Here is a 17,610-nt window from a genome sequence, read left to right on the forward strand (position 1 = left end):
AGTGGCCTCTATGCTGCCCCAGTGTTCCAAAGGGTGTCATTATGGAGTGGCCTCTATGCTGCCCCAGTGTTCCAAAGGGTGTCATTATGGAGTGGCCTCTATGCTGCCCCAGTGTTCCAAAGGGTGCCATTATGGAGTGGCCTCTATGCTGCCCCAGTGTTCCAAAGGGTGTCATTATGGAGTGCCCCCTCTGCTGCCCCAGTGTTGAGGCAGAAGACGCTTGGTGGCCGTCCACAACGTTATAAACTTAACCTAAATAGTCGGCTGCTGTAAGCTACAATCGGATTTTTTTGTATACCCCTGTTGTCTCAATGATAATAACATCTCATTTCAGACTATATTTCAAAGTTTGACGTTCATTTGGATTATTAATATAACATCGTATTTTGTCATTTTTGGTGAAGACATGCATTCCGTTAGGGATATTGAACATATTTAACATTCTCTAATCATCGTGATTTCGAATTGGTGCAGTTTTCAGCACAAAAATTCATTTTATTCTTTTGCTCTTTTGCATTGCTCTATGCTGTTCTATGGTGCTTTCTGCCTCTTGGTTGCGCACGCATGTTTTCGTGACATTCCATAGAAATCCATGTATAGAGTGTCCCAGTGACTTCCGTTTTATTTCCGCTACAAGGGACCTGTCTTTCAAAAAAATATGAACAGGAGTTAATGGAGAGATAACAATTATGTTTTGGTCCAGTTTGAATTGTGCCACGGTAGACTTCAAAAGTTATGTTGGTTTTGTGTGAATCCGCTCAGTGGACTACATCTCTCGTCTCGAACGATGTACGTCACCAACGTAATGAAACGATAAGATTAGCTGTTATGCTAGTTAACGGTTGCATCTTGCTGCCTGCTATGTCACTTAACACAGGGCTCTCAAGTGTCACGCATTGAACGTGACAGTCACTCATTTCAGTCTTTTGTCACGCTCTCCCGCCACACATTGTATTTCTCACGCAGAAAAACTATTTATATATTTAATATGCTGCGGCAGCGCCCAAAATGTCTCTGGCCGCGCCGCTCTCACTATGGAACCGGCAGGAATCAAGCGCGTCTCCCCTGGAGTTGAGCCTGCCACTTATCAGCCAATCAAAAATAACGAGAGGGGCTACACAATAGCCAATCAGAAAATAACTGTATTGTATCTGGGTAAGATTTAACGCAACAACCAATGAAAAACGCGTATCCTGGAATTGTTAAACGTGAATTATTACAGTGCATGAAAATGCACTGTACTGTTCTTCCTAGGCAACTTCTTCTTATTATTCCGCTTACCACTTTTTCCGTACGCAATTTCTCTTGAACAGTTTAACTTAGAAACTTCATTCAAACTTTGTAACGTAGGTCTTCAAACAGATCGGGTTGCTATGTCTTTTCAACTTTGAAACTTTTATACTTTTTAAACTATTAAAGAAAAAGTTTTTAAAAATCCCCATAGACTTAACATTGCCGATTGTGACATCATAATACGGCCGTTAAGCAATTAGAATCCTATGGCAGGTGTTCAGGCCACCTGGATCAACTGCCAGTCTCAGGCTTTAACCCTTAAAGGTGTAGGTTTTTGAACGTTCTAAGTTCCGCAACAATTGAAGGTTCTAAAATTCTATGTTGAATTCAATGAACCCAGATATTCTTTAGAACGTTCATTTCTCAACATTCTCCTTTAAGGGTTAAGCATACAAACTGGCCCTATTAAGACTACACATCCTGTTCAATTGCTTCCTCTGCCAAAAACTGTTTCAAAATAAAAGTCCTCACTACAATATTTCACTATTAAACAATTTAACCCTTTAAACTACTGAACTTTTTAACTGTTCAGCCATTGTAACTGTTGTCATCAACTATGACTCCTACCCACTGTAGCTAGTTAGCATGTTAGCATTGTTAACATGCTAGTTAGCATTTTTAGCAAAACTGCTAAAAATGATTAGCTAAGTTAGCTAAGTAACATGGTTAACATAGTTAGCATGTTAGCAAACATTTTTAGCAAAACTGCTAAAAATGATTAGCTAAGTTAGCTAAGTAACATGGTTAGCATAGTTAGCATGTTAGCATTGTTAACATGCTAGTTAGCATAACTGCTAAAAATGATTAGCTAGGTTAGCTAAGTCACATGGTTAGCATAGTTAGCATGTTAGTTAGCATAGTTAGCATAACTACTAAAAATGATTAGTTAGCTTAGCTAAGTCACATAATTAGTATAGTTAGGATGTTGACATTGTTAGCATGCTAGTTAGCATAGTTAACATAACTACTAAAATTATTAGCTAGGTTAGCTAAGTCACATAATTAGCATAGTTAGCATGCTAACATTGTTAGCATGTTAGTTAGCATAGTTAGCATAACTACTAAAAATGATAAGCTAGGTTAGCTAAGTCACATGGTTAACATAGTTAGCATGTTAGCACTGCTAGCATAGTTAGCATGTTTAGCAAAACTGCTAGAAAACATTAGTTAAGTTAGCTAAGTAGCATTGCTAGCATAGTTAGCATGTTTAGCAAAATTGCTAGAAAACGTTAGCTAAGTAACATGGTTAACATGTCAGCAATGCTAACACTGCTATAAAACATTAGCTAAGTAACATGGTTAGCATAGTTAACAATCTTAGCATAACTGCTAGCAAACATTAGAGCCATCCCAACTTTCAGTTATCGTCAAATATCTACCTATACACAGCCATTAAACTATTTGAATATCAACATTAATTAAACTGCTAGAAAACATTGGCTAAGTTAGCTAAGTAGCATGCTTAGCATGTTAGCATTGCTAGCACTGCTACAAAACATTAGCTAAGTAGCATGGTTAGCATAGTTCAAAATCTTAGCATAACTGCTAGCAAACATTAGAGCCATTCCAACTTTCAGTTATCGTCAAATATCTACCTATACACACCCATTAAACTATTTGAATATCAACATGGCACTGTGTGTTGCCCACCCAAGCACTGTGTGTTGCCCACCCAAACAAAGTCAAGATTTTTTCAGTTGTGCATCTGTGCAGTGTGTAGCCTCAAACCCAGCTTGGATGTAGATGAGTTGGTGTTGAGTGTAATGGTAGCTGGTACACAGCTGTGCAGTGGGTCCATGTATGTGTGTTAGGTAAATCCCCCTCCTGATGCCATATAGCATACCTGTCAACACTCCCGTTTTTCCCGGGTTTCTCCCGTATTTCAAGGTCATCTCCCAGCACCCTCCCGTTTTGTTATTTCTCCCGGAAAACTCCCGTAATTTGCATGGCCATCAAACTTCAACTTTTAAAATCATTGATGCATTCAGGTTGCCAGATTGTGCATGAAATACACCCTACACATACACGATCACTTAGTTTCAATTTCAACCGTTTTGTCATAGGCTAAAACCTGGCAACCCAAAACCCAAATAAGGAAGCGGGTGCCAACTGCGCAGCCTGAGTCTCGTCGTAAGCAAGCGGGCTAGATGAATGGCCTACTCCAGAACTAGCTGTTGTGAAATTGTTGGGAATTTAATTGATGAACACATCACATAAACTGTTATTGAGTGTTGTTGATACACTGAACTTGTTCCCTCGGAACCAAATCTGACAGCAAGCAGCTCTGGAGCTTTGGAAGTAGGCTGCACACAGGCAGCTGGTGGATACATAACTGGCATGCGTAAGGTAATGGTAAAGTAAAAGCAACGACCGAAATGCAGTGTTGAAACACGTGTATGAAACGTATTAAATATGCAAACACAGATCCGGTATAAACACTGACCCCCCCGGGAATGGGAAGATTGGGGGTGGGGGGGCTCTTCCAAGGAAGGCAGAGGGCAGCCTATGATCTTTTGGGCTGTGCCTATGATCCTTTCCTGCCTATGATCCCTTCCTGTCTGCTGCCGAGCAACCCGCATACCAAGCTGTGATGCAAAAGGTGAGTATGCTTTTAATGATAGACCGGTAGAAGGACACCAGCAGCTTCTGTTCAAGGTGGTTTTTCCTGAGAATTCTCAGGAAGTGTAGTCGCTGTTGGGCCTTTTTAGTTATTATAATTGGTAACAAAATAATAACAAAGTAAAAATAATTGGCATGATTGCAAAAATATGCACTTATGAAGTATTTTGATACAAAATATGAATCCATTTTCTTCAACAAAATAAAATACAAATGACAAAATATGAAATACTGAAATATATTTTAAATATATGTATCAGAAATACTGCCTATTCCTGGCGTTTGGCTGCAGCAACACAAGCTAGGTAGTACCGATTTTTTTGTTTTTGTGTTTTGTGTTAATGTCCATTTTGATCCAATTTGACCACTTTGCTATGCTGCCCACCCAAATGTATTAGGTTAGAACCGGCCATGCAGAGGGCCCCGGAGCCCAAGCCTCTGCGTGAAGTCGCTACTGTGTTCTCCACCCCTCATATCTGTACAGGGCCCCTCAGTCAAATAACACAGGTTATGTTAAGTGATATTATGTCTTAATTGGGCTCCTCAACCACAGCCTATCGTTATGATATTCACCCCTGATATCTGAATTGTGTTTCAAACTGCACCAAATTGATGCATTTAAACATTAAAATATACAAAAAATACAGGGGAGCATGCCCCTGGACTCTCCTAGGATTGCACGACATCAGAGGAATGCAGGTTCAGCCAATAACCAAAATGTTTATTTCTATTTTGTTTGGTAAGGATTACAATGTATGTAAATTAGTGGTTCTCATTCTTCAGAATTTCAGTGGTAGCCTACCCTAATGTTAATTTAATTCTGGGAACTACTGATGAAATTGTGAGCGGGTGTGTCACGATAATGACTGTTGTTGATGAGGGCGTGGCCCAGTCCGGTAAACTGGGGTGTTGGGGTGGGTGCCTTATGTAATAGGTTAGACCTTATACATACTGTATGAATCACATAATTGCACAATAGATCTAGGTTATCGAATTACAGTGTAAATCTATTCAATTTATTACACACTGGTATTGAGGGTCTCTAGAAGCCCCTCCTCTCCCCCTTGGTCTTGACCCCTGTCTCCCCCCTTCCTCTTTCCTGTAATATCTTTATGGAGAGGTAGGTTGACTGATTGCAGCCTCATAAGCAATCTTATAAATATTTCTATTAAATATTGTCATCCATAAGATTGCTTCACTTTATATTGTTTGTATTCAGTTATTGTTTGTATTCAGTTAATGTAGGCCTATATTATTTGTGAGTTATTTTTGTGAATTTACTTTTTAAATGCATTGTTTACGTCCGTCTAGCCACATGCCAAAAATAGCCCTACAGCGATGTACAGTAGTTAGGTAGCTGGGATAGCACATTAGCACCTGTAATATAGTTGGTAGCCTATGTGTGAACTTTTTCAGGAGCTGGCGAACTCACCCTGCACTGTATGCTTTGCTGTGCGTGTGTGCAGGTATGTTTTGTTATTATTCTTCACTTTACATGCATTTTTGTTTGCCTGTGTAATATCTTTATGGAGAAAGGAGCTATTGGCGAACTCACCCTGTATGCTTTGCTGTGCGTGTGTGCAGAATAAAACTTCAGCAGTAGCCTATCCCGTGCTCGTTTTGGGTCATCTTTATTAATAATCAACACAACGCAGAAGTCTACCCAGTTACACTTAGCACACCTGTGCTGCATTTGTTAATGAGGGATGAGATAAATGGCTGCCGTGCTGGGACGTGGGCAATCTTTTCTGCGTCGGTACTGTTGACAAATCATTTTGGGTATAGCACCATTAGGCCCAAATTAGGGAGTATGTGCCCTTCTAGTGCGATCGCGGGTATCCTCCGACAAATCCCACGTCCGGCAGCAGTGGTGACGGAGTCAGCAGTCAGCCTAGCCCTATCGCCTTGAGGATCTATCTATCTATCTATCTATCTATCTCGATCGTGTGTGAGAGAGGGTGGGGAGAAATAAGCGCTCCTTCTGTTGCTGGATAGCCTAATCCGAGCCTCAGCTGTGGCCGGGAATAAGGGTGTGATAGCCTACGTAGCCTTTGCTGTGTCAATTATGTGTTGATGCAGTGTTTATACACAGTGGTTTTATGTAGTCTACTTTCGTTTTTGTGATTGAATTCTTGAATTTCCCCTTGGGGATCAATAAAGTATCTATCTATCTATCTATCTATCTATCTATCTATCTATCTATCTATCTATTTGTGATGGAGATGAACTGTGTTATTTATTGCCATTGAGCACATGTGCACTTTCTGTGTGTAATCCTCTGCTAATTCCCAGGGGACCAAGGGCACTTTACAACAGGAGTTTGCTCTCCCCCTAAATGTAACTTTCTATAGTGATTCATTGTACAATAAACCTACCCTTTCTAGTGGACTCGTGTTCTCAGTACCCGGGTTCAAATAAAGTAACCTGCACGCTCTACAGGCCTATATATATATTTTTTGTTTGCTGTACATTAGGCTAATGATGCTGAAGGAGCCAAACAAAACAGCTGTGTAGCCTACGTGGCACAATTTTGGTTGCCTACCAAATCTTACAATAGATTTTGAAAAGTTGGCAGCTCTGTATGCATATTTCTATTTTGTTCGTCTTCAGTTTATATCAGAAAGTCACAAATGTCTGCAAGCGGCCACATCTGTCGAAGAAACGTCATCAATCGTGAAACGCTTTCATGCATGGACAAACATTTAACACCGGGAACTGTAACCAGACAACGGAAACCATGGCGACGTGCAGTTTGACCAAGGAGCACGCTGCATCACATGCCCATGACTCATGTCACGCACGCACCCTGAAGGGAAGGGAGGGGTATTAGGCAAATGAGACACCTTAAAAGCTAACCGGTCTCACAGATACAATGATTGTCGTACCATTCTGTTGACTGCTGATTTCTGAGGATAGACTACTCACACGCTGGACCTGGAAGAGGCTCTATGGTAATATTTCACTATTGACATTTCAAGTTAACTTTTGACAGTGTCAGTGCAGAAGCTGAAGCAATGCATTTTGTCCATTTTATACGAACTTCCTCAGTCTAACTCTTGCATAGTTTCCCATGTACTTAGGCAAAGGTTAACCTATAAACTACCATCATTTGTTCTTATATTTTAATAGCAATAGAAGTAGCATCATGTGTGTTGGTTGTCTAACGTAACACTATGAAACTTGAGGTAGGATATCAGGCAACTAGTTTTACATCATCATCGTGACATTAGCTCATGGTGTTACACTTGGCTTTTTTTTGTGTAATTTTCTTGTCTGGTTGTTGGGGGTCAAACTCATATTAGGCAGTGGGCCGGATTTGTTGGAATGAGACCCGTGGGGGCCGCCATTGTCATGGTATTATCATTTTTCTGCATGCACTTTTTCCAGCATGATTTGTAGTCAATTTATCATAGAGATATTGGTTATTACACATTGTTCAAGACAACTGGATGTGAATATCTTTTTCCCCCTTTAATCTTCCCTTCCGTATGAAACCTGCTGGCGGGCCTGATCTGGCCCCGGGCCTTATGTTTGACACCCCTGCTCTAGGCTATTATGCACATTTATAGGAAAACTTCATATCTACCATCATCACTGGAAAACAATAAGGAGACATAACAGGGCATAGCAGCAAAAATGACAAAATAACGTTAAAACAGAATACAGAACTACTTACGCATCTTTGTTAAACCCAATTTAACACAGTATGGTAGGCCCTACTGGAGATGGGTTGGTGTGGAGAGTTAACATCCAACATCAAAACAGTCCAGTGTAGATACTGTTACTACAATGTAGGCTGGACAGCAATAACTATGAATGAAACTGATGAATGCCCCTGAACACATTCATACAGCTACTGTCCAAAATGGGAAAATAACTTCACACAATATGTCTTTTAATGTGTGTGGATGAAAGGCCAAAACTTATTGAGTTCATGTGGAGCAGCCTTTAATGTGGACAGTCAGGCTAAACAGAGAAATACTACTGTGTGTTCATATTTACCTGTTTATGTGGACAGGACCTACAATTATTTTGTGACCGTGTCAAGGCTTCTGCTGAGAATCAAATAGTTCCCATACAAATAGAACTTGAAAGTTTTTATTTTGATTATGTTTAGCAGGGTTAGTGTTGTTTTCCTGAGCATGAGTGGTGCTGTTATATAAGTGTATCAGGGTTAGTGTTGTTTTCCTGAGCATGTGTTTTGCTGTTACATAAGTGTATCAGTGTTAATGTAGCCTGGAAGATAGCCAAAATGTAAACCCGCCCACAAAATTGGAGGTTGGACTTGATTTAGTCTGGCCTTATGAAAGCCGTGCGCACTGCGCACCAAACAAACCGTTAGGGCGGGCTTTATATGATGAGGGACACATGAGCAACGGTACCTAGTCATTCATGTCACCTGAGCGCGCTTCCCTCGATTTTGTTTACAACAAAAAGGCTGTCCCTAGAGAAGCTAGACGTTTACATTCCGCTATCACGTCTGTTGTGCAAGATATTGAAGAGCGATAACTTAAAAAAAACAAACAGAAAACAGCAATTGACCGATCCCTAGCCCCACCTATAACAGTCTAGCATCAGCTGCACAAGCTCAGAGTCGCGTCTGCTAGTGATGTGCCCAATGAAGCTTTGGAGCTTGTGTCGAGTAGAAAGGGCCGTGCCAGATGAAGTCCCGGTTCGAGGCGTGCGTCGTTTCCATTGTAGTGCATTAGTAGGGCTTGAATTGTGTCCTGAACGAGCCAAGATACAGTCCACTACTTGTGAAAGGTTATTGATATTTGAACTCAAATGTCAGTTACAGCGATCCCCAGAGGACCGTGTGTGGACTGCAGGACTGGACTGTGTGTGTTTGTGGCCAGTATTCCCTTTAACGCTATTGATCTCTTGTTCCTAGATGTCAAGTTACGGCAAACTGAAACTGGTGGAATTGTTTTATGATGTAATATCCCCTTACTCATGGCTAGCATTTGAGGTAAGTGTTGATATTGTTGTGTCGATTATTGTTGAATATCAGTTTTTAATGTTTTAATTGCTTACCCATACTACATGATTGTTTTTAAACTAATAATGTAGGTAGGTTTAACTCATGGGGATAAGTAAACTAATAATGTAGGTAGGTTTAACTCATGGGGATCAGTAAAAGTGTTTATTTTACCGTCTGCTTTAGGTGTTTTGTCGGTACAGGAACGTATGGAATATCAATCTGAAGTTGCGACCTGCCCTTCTGGGTGGAGTCTATAAAGGTGCCGGTAAGGAAAAGCTCTAATCCTCTACAAACCAACACAGAGATGTAATTCTTCTGCTAATTTCATGACATGTCAGCCTGTATAGCTGATAACACAATCCACTATATCTTGCTTTTTGTTGGCTGTAATATAGTCTCTGCTTTGTTCTCTTAAAAAAATAAATTTAGTTTCTGTCATTTCTTTTATTAAGCCAGAGCAGATTTCACATTACATCTTTAGTCGTATCTTCTACTAACTCCAATCTTAAACGTATTGACTCTTATCTAATTAAGGAACAATACTGACACCTAGTGGCAGGAGATACAAATCATCACACTACAAGTATTATATTCACCTTCCTAAAATAATGGCATAAGTCATTATTTGACAATTTTTTCTTTGCTTAAATCATCATTCAATTTTTGGTTCCGTTTTTTGTATTTTCTGAAAAATTATGCCGTTATTCTAGGAAGGTGAGGAAGATGAGGAAGAGGAAGTGGGGCAGCTGTGGCCTACTGGTTAGCGCTTCGGACTTGTTACCGGAGGGTTGCCGGTTTGAACCCCGACCAGTAGGCACGGCTGAAGTGCCCTTGAGCAAGGCACCTAACCCCTCACTGCTCCCCGAGCGCCGCTGTTGATGCAGGCAGCTCACTGTGCCGGGATTAGTGTGTGCTTCACCTCACTGTGTGTTCGCTGAGAGTGTTTCACTAATTCACGGGTTGGGATAAATGCAGAGACCAAATTTCCCCTCACAGGATCAAAGGATCAAAAGAGTATACTAGATATCTTAATAGGTTGTTTAACATTTGGTCTAAGATTATGCTTAAGCTTGTATGTGTAGAAAGGTAAAATGATGGGCATTTCCTTCCCAAATCACCCCAGCCTTTGATTCCATCAAAGTTGTTTAGAAATGGTGCAATATAAATGAAACAGCTCACTCCACTTCACTGTATGTTGTAGGTAACAGGAGTCCTGATGATGTTCCTAGAAAGTTCCACTACATGGCAGCAGACCTACTCCGCTTGGGCTCCTACGCCGGAGTTCCACTCAGAGTTCCTGCTCAGCCTGTCAATGTTTTGATGGCCAAAGGTACAGTATGCTCAGGATCATATAGATTTCAGCTTTCATTCAGATCAGCTCCGATTTAACCCCAAAGAGTTTTTTGTACCTTAAAATAATGTTTCCAAATCGTTCCAGTGGTTCATCAACTTGTAACAGGGTGAACGGCACTTCTGCATTCATTTTGCGGCCCTTTATTTTTCTATAACCGCACTATGTAAGTTTGCCAGATCGGTAGCGAATCTGTAGTTCGATGGAATGAGACATAAGAAACTACAAATTTGACTTGCATCTGATGTCGCAATACATCGTACTTTCATAACATCATGCAACATATTCTACCTTGTCTGTGGACATTGTTATTTGCAAAGCCTGTGCTGGATAAACTAATAGTGCGTGCGACAGAGGAAAAGTTCTTTGGTGTTGCTTTAAATGCTTTTATAGTCAAAAGATTAACATGATATTAAGATTGAGATACTTCATCTTTGCACCAATCTGTTCTGTTCTTTTCTTGTCATAACATCTCTTTGCTATTCTCTGGTGATAATTATTTATCTACATTTGTCTGTGTAACATGTTTCTGCCGTTTGCTTTCAGGTTCTCTGGAGGCCATGCGCTTTGTGACTGCAGTGGCTGAGAAGGAGACAGGTGGAGATGCCCAGGTGGAGAAGGTCTCCAGGGAGCTGTGGATGAGAATCTGGAGTAATAGCCAAGACATCACCCAGCTCAGCTCTCTTGCAGAGGTACCATATTAATAGCTACACTATATCCCATCCATCACATATCTGAAGTATGTTTGTGTGATTGTTGTGCGTACATGTCTGCGTGTTTAGTCAGGTGTGTGTCTTCAACTTGTTTTTTTATTAACTTAACGTTAATTACACCAATAACTGACATCAGTGCTTCAACAGTCCCACCCATTACATGTCTGCGCGTTTACATCTGATATGTTGATTTGCATACATGCTTTTTCTCACTACAGGTGGGTCTAAATGCTGGACTATCTGACAAGAAGGTACAAGAATTACTGGAAATGTCTCAGAGTAAGGCAATCAAGGACAAGTTGTGGACAACTACCCAAGAAGCCCTTGATTATGGGGTTAGTTCCTTTACATCCACTTTGATTTATTTGTCACTGCCTGTGCAAAACTTTACTTCATCTACGGCCACGTCTACAGGTCCCGTTATCAAACCATGCTGCTTAGGCCACGTCTACACGTCCCGTTATCAAACCATGCTGCTTAGGCCACGTCTACAGGTCCCGTTATCAAACCATGCTGCTTAGGCCACGTCTACAGGTCCCGTTATCAAACCATGCTGCTTAGGCCACGTCTACACGTCCCGTTATCAAACCATGCTGCTTAGGCCACGTCTACACAAAACCAACAGGTGTACATTTTCTTACCGCTTTCACACCTTTAACGATACCGGTAAAAACGCAAAAATCCTTGCGTCTACACACAGAGGTGAAAGCGGCTAAAAGTGCTGTAGTGCATACGCCAGACCAGTGGATGGCGCCGTGACTGTAGTGCATACGCCAGACCAGTGGTGGCGCACACACAGAGGTGAAAGTGGCTAAAAGTGCTGTAGTGCACATGCCAGGCCAGTCGATGGCGCCGTGACGGCCGTGCAGAAGCATTTTTACACATTTAATTAGAAGACAAAGCTTTGTTAAAGCAGTTAGTTAAAGTCACATTAAATAGGGAAACTACAGACAATTCAGTTTTCAATTCAACTGAAAAAAACTGTTTTTACGTTTTGCATTAGTTGAGCATGTTACACTGGAGAAATCGTTAACATGCATTAGTCATAGGTTGTAGTAAGCTAATGTTTAACTAAGTTAAGCCAAAGTCCTTTTAGGCAAGCCCCTCCACTCGGCGGCCATATGACAACGCTTTTTGAGCACTCGTTGGGCATCCATTTCGGCAGACATGATTGGCTCAATGTATTTACATGTCGACGTTTTGCCGAGGAAGGGGTGGGATATGTGTAGACAACGGCCATATTGGCGTGACAAACTAGCCCCATGCATTTCTATGGAGTATTTTTTGAGTGCTGTGTCTCCACATTAGAAAGTTTCTGGTTAAGCTAATGGTGTGCTTCTAATTTAGCCACAAAAGGCTGATACCAGATCCCGTCTACAGAGAGCCTGTTCACTTCCTATTAAGTGCCATTGTATCGAATTTGGTTGAGTTCCACTGGGGGCGATCGCCGAGGAGTGCAAAATGAATGGGAGTTAATGGAGCTAGACGATTACATTTGTCTCTTTCACCTGATTGTCGTTGAGAAATCTCAGATTTGATTGTAGTTTTTGCAAGTTCAATATGGATTATAGGTTGAAGGTTGAATGAACGAGTACTTATGTCCTTTCGATTTCTTACAGGTTGGGTCGTTGTTGCCCATAACACCCTAGCATTGTGCTAATGAATGACGTCATTGACATGTTTGAAAGGCTTTTTAGAACAATTAAGTGACTTTAAAAATATAATATTCAGGAGTGTGTATTTTCTTTTGCCTCATTCAAATTACTAGACAAAAAATGACATGGATTTGGAGGGGTACAGATCCATAGAGCTCCATTCATTCTGCACTCGCCTGCGAGGGGTACAGATCCATAGAGCTCCATTCATTCTGCACTCGCCTGCGAGGGGTACAGATCCATAGACTCAGTAAACAAAATAAAGTCCTGGCGACGTCCCCTAAAGGTCCCCTGGCGAACGTCACCTGCTCGACAATGTGTAGGGTTCCCTTTACGTCCCGCGGACCTCTGTTCGGGAGGTCTAAAAGACGTCCACGAGACTTTGAGAGGACGTCCTGTAATGGTCACTGCAACGTTATGCGTGTGACGTTTATATTTCCGCGATGATAAAAAAAAAAAAAAATATGAAGTGCGATTTAGTATGGTAGGCTATTACATCCATTACATGTAAGTCTCAGCGTTGCTAGGAGAGAGGTAGACGGAACATGAACACGCATTAACGACTTGTTCTACAACTACACAATCAACTTCACTCACCTCATATTTTCACGCATGTATGAAATCACGTCCTCCGACATGGAGATTTATACCGGGCTAGCATGTGCTGCTTTCACATCTACGGTGTCATTTTCTTAATAAACTAATACGACGTTTTAATGGGCATATCCCGTCAAAACATCATCAGAGTAGGCCTAGGCTAGCCGAAGATAAATTGTTCAAACCATATTGTTTCAAAATATTAAAAACTAATAATAGCCAAAAATACTAAATGAATCGTAATGCATGCTGGGAAGCAAAACTCAACATGAAATAAAGTAGCCTACATGAAACATAACTAGAATGCATTGACGTTATATCCACGTTTTCTTGGACCTGTGATCAAAGAGGGACAGCCTATAAATGTAAGCCTATCTTCCTGGAACATTGCAGATAAAGAAAAATGTATCGTTTTCTCTGAATGCTCTTTGTAGCCAACTTTAAGATGAAATAAATAGATTCCAGATGTTTCTATTCTATATCATTGTTTTATTACTAAACAGTAAGGCTCTGGTGAGGCAGAGAGATTGCTCCTCGTCAGAAATCTCATCGGATATGTGCACTCTTTGCTGTTTCCACAAGGAGCTGCTGTAACATCGGGGACAGCTATGTGTGACACTTTTAAACGCGAGCATGCGTCAAATAAATTACAATGACATTTAAACAAGTCATGAAGAAGCAGTATCCTTAATTCTTCAATGTAGCCGTGTGTGTGTTTCTAAAAATAAAACAGATAATAAGTACGTGACTACGTTAAATAAACCACTGCCTATTTAGAGCATGTTACATGCATCACTTAATGACAGTTATCTGAAGAAATGCACATTGTAGGCTAAGCTAGAAGCTAAGAACAGCGACTTTGCTAACGTTACACCAAGCATCACATCAGCTAACATGAATTTGATAAAATCCCTTCCCTAGTTTGTAACGTTATACATTAACGGTAAACTCAAAATGTATGTGCTACATAATTCAGTATGTCAGACATGCTGAATTATGTAGCACATACATTTTGAGTTTAACGTTAACCCTTTTCCCAGTTTATGAAGTTGTGCGTCTATGAGCAAAGTAGACATATACTTTGCTCATAGACGCACAACTTCATAAACTGTATGATATGTTGCCTTAGACTGCGGTAGGCTAATGCAGCTACTGCTAGAGAGACTAGATAGATACTTTAGTCATCCCCAGACGTGTAACGTGAAGTCGTGCATGGATGTGATGTCTCCGTCCTGCAGGCGGTAGCCAGAGCGCTCTCAACTCCGCTGCCATGTGTGAATAAACAAACGTCCCCCCCATGTCCCCGGTATAACGTTATTGTCGGGTCCTTAGAAGGTATTTGAAATGACCAAATGCAAATTTCATCCGAGGGACCTGACGGTGACATCCCCAGAAAGTCCTGCACCGGACGTCACGCAATAACCAAACGATAACTTGCTCCGGACGTCAATAAGGTCACCGGAACGTCCGCTAGAGAACATGACATTCGGGACCAATCGGGGACGTCGTGAATGTCGGCATAAGGTCCGGGGGACGTCCCGTGTTTGTCGGGGAGCTCCATTCATTCTGCACTCGCCTGCGAGCACCGCCACGTGGATCAGAGGAGAAACTGCAACAAGTTCAGAAATCGGAAGTTTTCCGAGAGTGGAAGTTCCTCCAGTATTATATATAATAATAATAATAATAATAATAATAATAATAATAATAATAATAATAATAATAATAATGTATACATTCTCTGCTGACACCGTGTGCACATAAATCATGACAGGGAAAAGAAAAACATTTTAATATGACAAAATTTGGTTTGTTCTGACAAGCAGAATGTCAGAATTACCGGCTTTGCTGTCTACACGGCAAAAGTTAACCGGCTGTTTAAAAAAATCTCACATCGGAACCCGGTTTCAAAAAATATTGGTTACAGCCTCCTAAAATGCCAGGGTCATTTAGACGCAAGGCCTAACCGATAAAACAAATTCACCGGTTTCAAAAAAACCCAGAGTCATGTAGACGGGCCCTATGTCTATCAGGAGTTTGTTTCTCATACAACTATGGAGGTTAGCTTTGAACTTGGTACGATGCATTGTCCATCTAACCAACATTTAACTATCCATGGTTTACCAAAACTGTCAGACCAATATACTCTTTGAATTTGAACCATGATAGTTTCCCAAATTTAGTGATTAGTGCTAATATGGTTAATGACTTGTGGCAGCACGTGGAATGACAGACCTGTACATAACACATGTGATGGGCTCCCAGTTTCATCTGTGATTTTAAACTTTATTTTATTTTATTGTCTAGGACAAGTTTATTCATTTGTTCATATAGGCTGACCTTGTAAAATGAATGACTGATTTGAATCGTATACATAATAATTCAAGATAAACATGTAGAATAAACCAGGTGTCCCCTCTATTCTTACTTATTGAACCTAGCCTGCTGTTTGTCTGTGACTCAGTGGGGTGAGGCACATTATGTTTCCTTTCTCACAATAAGAGAATATTAATATCTAAGGCTGCACATAATCAACGGACTGAACAGAGCTGCACATCTTGCATTATTGCCTGCAGGTGTGTCTTCAACTTGCGTTTTTTATTAACTTTAACGTTAAACATTAATTATTCATTTGAACACTAATATCAGTGCCATGTCAGAACTGTGCTTCAACCACAGGTCAAGAGATGCACCAGGTCAAGAGATTGTTTTGTATTCATCTGCATAATTAGCAACTATCCTTTTGGGAAACATACTCCTGATCTCAGCTACACAATCTCACTATGTGGACATGTTTTTAATCAAACTATATACATTCTTGCTGCACTAGTCTGAATGAGGGCATTAGGCTAAAGATATTCTTTTCTGATATACCATTGCTCACAGTGTCTTTTTTTACCACCCCTCCTTAATGTCTTCTTAGGGTTTTGGATTTCCCCTCACAGTCTGCCATGTAAACGGAGAGGCCAAAATCTTCTTTGGATCAGACAGATTTGAACTAATGGCTCACTGTCTCGGTCAGTAAAACCCACTTGGTAGTATTTGTTAACTAAGCATTTAGAGTTTTAGTATTGTCAAAATGAGTTGATCATATCAATCACATGATGATGTAGCTAACTGTAACAAGCCATTATCTATATTTACTAGTATTTACCTAGCTGTAGTATTGCACAGCTGTTAATGCACCAGCAACATTGCTCAAAAGGTTGTTCCATGACTCATCACCTTTAGCCGTATTCAAATCCATGTCTATTTCTCCAATCGTGTCTTTGTCATGTGTTGCAGGTGAGAAGTGGATGGGACCACAGCCTGTGCACCCGTCAGTAACTCTCAGTCAACAACCAGCCTTTATGAGAGCAGCCATGGCCCATTGAGACTTTCTCTTTGGACAGAGACATTGACATCTTCTTTAATGAGTTGGATATGGGACTATTGGGACTATTGTGTTGGATATGGAGTTGGATATGGGACTATTGGGACTATTGTGAGTGAGCTTCAGCAGATCCTTTTGTCCGAGGTGACAGGAACTCTCACAATGTTCGGCTGGCTCTCAAACTTAGACCTGCACTTTTTAAGTGCTGACACCACCTGCGTTCCACGCATGCTCCTACTGTGCTAATTTAGCCCCAGGCTACCACACCCCAACTCAGACCCAGTAGCAGCACTACTACCGTGCTAATTTAGCCCCAGGCTACCACACCCCAACTCAGACCCAGTAGCAGCACTACTACTGTGCTAATTTAGCCCCAGGCTACCACACCCCAACTCAGACCCAGTAGCAGCACTACTACTGTGCTAATTTAGCCCCAGGCTACCACACCCCAACTCAGACCCAGGAGTCAGTAGCCCTTGGTTGTGGAAATGAAAAAGAAAGTGACTATTAAAAATAGTTTGTGTACATATTTCAGATATTTCAGTATTTATATTAATGTCAAGCCAAGTCAACTTTATTGATGTAATAAAATATGTTATTCTTTTCTAAATATGGTGTTGTTTATGGTGTTGTTAGTTCTGTGATTTCTCAGGAACCAAACACTTGGCCTCTGATCTCTTTGACGTCTCACTGATGACCAGTTATTATACAAACAAACGTTTTGATCTCTACGTCCAGAACACAGATGACCGATGATAACTCACTGTTATCCTTTTGGGAATGCTGCATGCATTCTTTTCACAATATGTTTACCAGGCAGTTAGCCTCTGGGTCACATCTGGTAGGATGTGCATAGGGTGTATGTTGTATGTTACTGTAAAATGAGTTATTAGGTAGTCATTTTTAGTCCGTGCTGAGTCTTACACGCCTAATCCTCAAATAGCATCAACTCAAATGAACTCAGCAGAATTGGGCAACAAACTCAACTGGCTTGCCTCGCAGACATGGCCACAGAGAGGAACTCCACTATA

General features: G+C 40.9%; 1 protein-coding gene across 2 annotated transcripts; it reads left to right on the forward strand.

Moving 5' to 3' along the window:
- The first annotated feature begins 6,648 nt into the window (after positions 1–6,648).
- LOC121721328 (glutathione S-transferase kappa 1-like) lies at positions 6,649–17,189 on the forward strand. 2 transcript variants are annotated; one of them, XM_042108192.1, is made up of 8 exons: positions 6,653–6,863; positions 8,804–8,881; positions 9,077–9,158; positions 10,095–10,223; positions 10,791–10,936; positions 11,176–11,292; positions 16,130–16,223; positions 16,492–17,189. In XM_042108192.1, the coding sequence occupies exons 1-8, from the start codon at positions 6,861–6,863 to the stop codon at positions 16,578–16,580; spliced, it is 738 nt and encodes a 245-aa protein (XP_041964126.1). In that variant the 5' UTR covers positions 6,653–6,860; the 3' UTR covers positions 16,581–17,189. The 2 variants fall into 2 exon arrangements, with proteins under 2 accessions (XP_041964127.1, XP_041964126.1); XM_042108193.1 differs by lacking the exon at positions 11,176–11,292 and having other exon boundaries at positions 6,649–6,863.
- Positions 17,190–17,610: the final 421 nt, after the last annotated feature.

This window comes from Alosa sapidissima, chromosome 10 (assembly GCF_018492685.1).
Source record: "Alosa sapidissima isolate fAloSap1 chromosome 10, fAloSap1.pri, whole genome shotgun sequence".
Taxonomy (NCBI): Eukaryota; Metazoa; Chordata; class Actinopteri; order Clupeiformes; family Clupeidae; genus Alosa; species Alosa sapidissima.